General features: G+C 35.5%; 1 protein-coding gene across 1 annotated transcript in view; it reads left to right on the top strand.

Annotated features, from left to right (window-relative positions):
• The first annotated feature begins 1,614 nt into the window (after nt 1-1,614).
• Nucleotides 1,615-2,487, top strand: part of ERICH6 (glutamate rich 6) — a 16,946-nt gene continuing 16,073 nt past the window's right edge. Inside the window, exon 1 of the mRNA XM_029285620.1 lies at nt 1,615-1,723. Within this exon, the coding sequence (XP_029141453.1) occupies nt 1,621-1,723 (103 nt within the window). The 5' untranslated portion in view covers nt 1,615-1,620. The remainder of the gene's footprint in view (nt 1,724-2,487) is intronic.

Below are 2,487 nucleotides of genomic sequence, written 5' to 3'. Positions count from 1 at the left end.
TTCATAGTTTACCATAAAAAATACCTCACCCCAAAAGGCACTGGATATCATACAGCATCAAACAAACAAACAACAAATGAAAAACAGTATAAAAATATAAACAACAAAAAACAAAGATAAAACCCAAAAGATGCCCCACCCCTAGCTCTACTGAAATTCAACAGCAAACTGACCAAACATTGGTTCTGTGATTTGGGGTTATGTTTGTTTGTTTGTTTTGCAGTGAGGATATTAAGGATGGGATATTACCAGCTGTCTCCAAGAGTAGCTGCTATTATTCTTGTCCTATTCCCACTCAACTCCCATAGAAACAAGCTGAAGTACTTAGACCAAAGCATTGTCTGAAAAATCTCAGACATAACTCTTCTAGGAGCATTGCCACATCTGCTGACCTCCTGAAAGTTTGGAGTCTGAGTCTGATCACATGTTGACCAGGTACTTGAAAAGTGCTATCCTGTCCTCTGTTAATCTACTTTTCTGCAAAGACAGAAAGGTCTGGGTAGCCACAAGATATTCAGTAGATAGAGATGAGCTAGAAGCCATCAAAACAGTCTCAGGATAAATGGCCTATAGGAAGATATTTATATTTAAAATGTTTATAGCCAGCACAGAACAAAATTTGGTTTCCATGTGAATGATGCATTTGTTTTATGAACAGGAAAAACCAAGAGCTTTCCAAGTATATTGGGAGGAGTTCGGAGAGAACGTGAAATCAGCAGGTGAGTATTTAAGATGAGTAGCTTATTGTTAGGTAACAATATTCCATACTTTAATGATGTCCCTGCCTGTAAATTCCTCTCTTCCAAATGATGGTTGGAAGAGTTGGAAATAACTTATCTTCCTTCTAGCATTGTGCTTTAAACAATGAGTGCAATTATAGAAATCTTTTTCAGCCGGGCAGTTAACAGGTGCATTAGCTTACAATTCCAGAATTCATAAGAATCCAAAGTATCTGTAAGGCTCCAGGCAGTTTGTGGAAGGCTGGACTGCACTGTGTATGCATATGATATATACACAAGGGCACCTGCTTGGGGACAGGAGAATAAAATACAACATTAGCATGTTGACCTCGTAGCTCAAATTCCACAACGTATATACTTGAGTCAGACTTTAGGACTCAATAGATAATGGTGGCATTTCTCTCAGGATACAACTGTGCATGTGGCATCATTGTGGTTTACTATTATTGTCACTGTTTTCAGATTGAGGGTAGTATATTCTAGCTGATGTTTTTTTATCTTTTAAACTTTGCTATGGCTGCAGTTTTGTGCTCACTGCTAAATTAATATTTCATGATTGATGTATTTTTTTCTCATCTTGACTGTTCCTTGATATGTTTATCAACTCTTTTCTTGGAAGAATTCAATAACAAATAAGATTGTGATCAGAGAAATATAATCTCTCAGAATAAGAAAAATTCTACCTTAGCCAAGTAAGTATTAAGAACTGTACTGGATCTTTGCATAGAATGATGTTTTATCTGTTGGTAAAATCCTTCAAATATTTGGTTTTCTATTGTTTAAAAGCAGTGGGCAACAAATATCATTTTGGGACATGATACATTGGAGTTTATTTGAAGATAATTTGATTATATGATATCTTGTATCTGCTGAAAGGGAGATGTTGGATACCATTGCTGATATGCCTCAGAGACCCTTAGAAATATCTGTCTCAATGCAGACAGATGCAAGTTGGATTCATGACCACGTCTATAAGAGAAAGCGTAAGTAATGAGCTTATTGTATGTTGGAAATATTATATATATTTTGAAGAAATTTTCATTGTCTTGAGGAAAGAAAAACTGCTACTTGTTTATCTGTTTACTCTAACTGGAGATGTTTTCAGGTTCTTTTTTGCAGCATTTGCTATATGATGTATTTTGATAGAGAGATTAGACTATTTCAACCTGAAATCTTTGGCATGCAAAACATGCTTTACCAACCATCAGTGGTTCTTCATGAAAGTACAATTAGCTAGGCAGGAAATGAATTTGGATCCAGGATCCCTTGTTAAGCACAAATATTTTATTCTGAAATTTATCACACTATATATTTAAATTTTGGAAATTTCTGAAAGTCATAGTAATTTTTTCTCATTGTCTGAATATCCTTAGAGTACTTCAGTTTGTTGCATGGGGATGCACCGTTGCAGGCTTGTTGGAAAGTTCTGTTGCTCTAAAATTTGGGAGCTGGACTGTTATCCAAAGATAAAGGAATATAAGATATGTTGCTAATTCTTAAATAAGTTCATTGGTTGCCATCATTCTAGTTCTTGATTGCTGCTTATTTTCCTAGAAGGCCACATACAATTTTGGTCTAGAGTTCAGAAGGACAGCCTACTTCCACTTAAATTTGTCCAATTGCTACGGGCCTTTTATATTAAAATTTGTAGAGATCAGGTTAATGAAGGCCATAGAATAGACATCTGAATTGTAGCACCCCACCTAAAGAATACTTTTCTCTGGAAAGATCTTCTGGCATTGAATTT

The sequence above is a fragment of the Protobothrops mucrosquamatus genome, unplaced genomic scaffold (genome assembly GCF_001527695.2).
Source record: "Protobothrops mucrosquamatus isolate PMUCROS unplaced genomic scaffold, P.Mucros_1.0 scaffold1948, whole genome shotgun sequence".
NCBI lineage: Eukaryota > Metazoa > Chordata > Lepidosauria > Squamata > Viperidae > Protobothrops > Protobothrops mucrosquamatus.
Note: the sequence above shows the minus strand (reverse complement) of the source record. Positions and strands in the feature narration are given on the sequence as shown.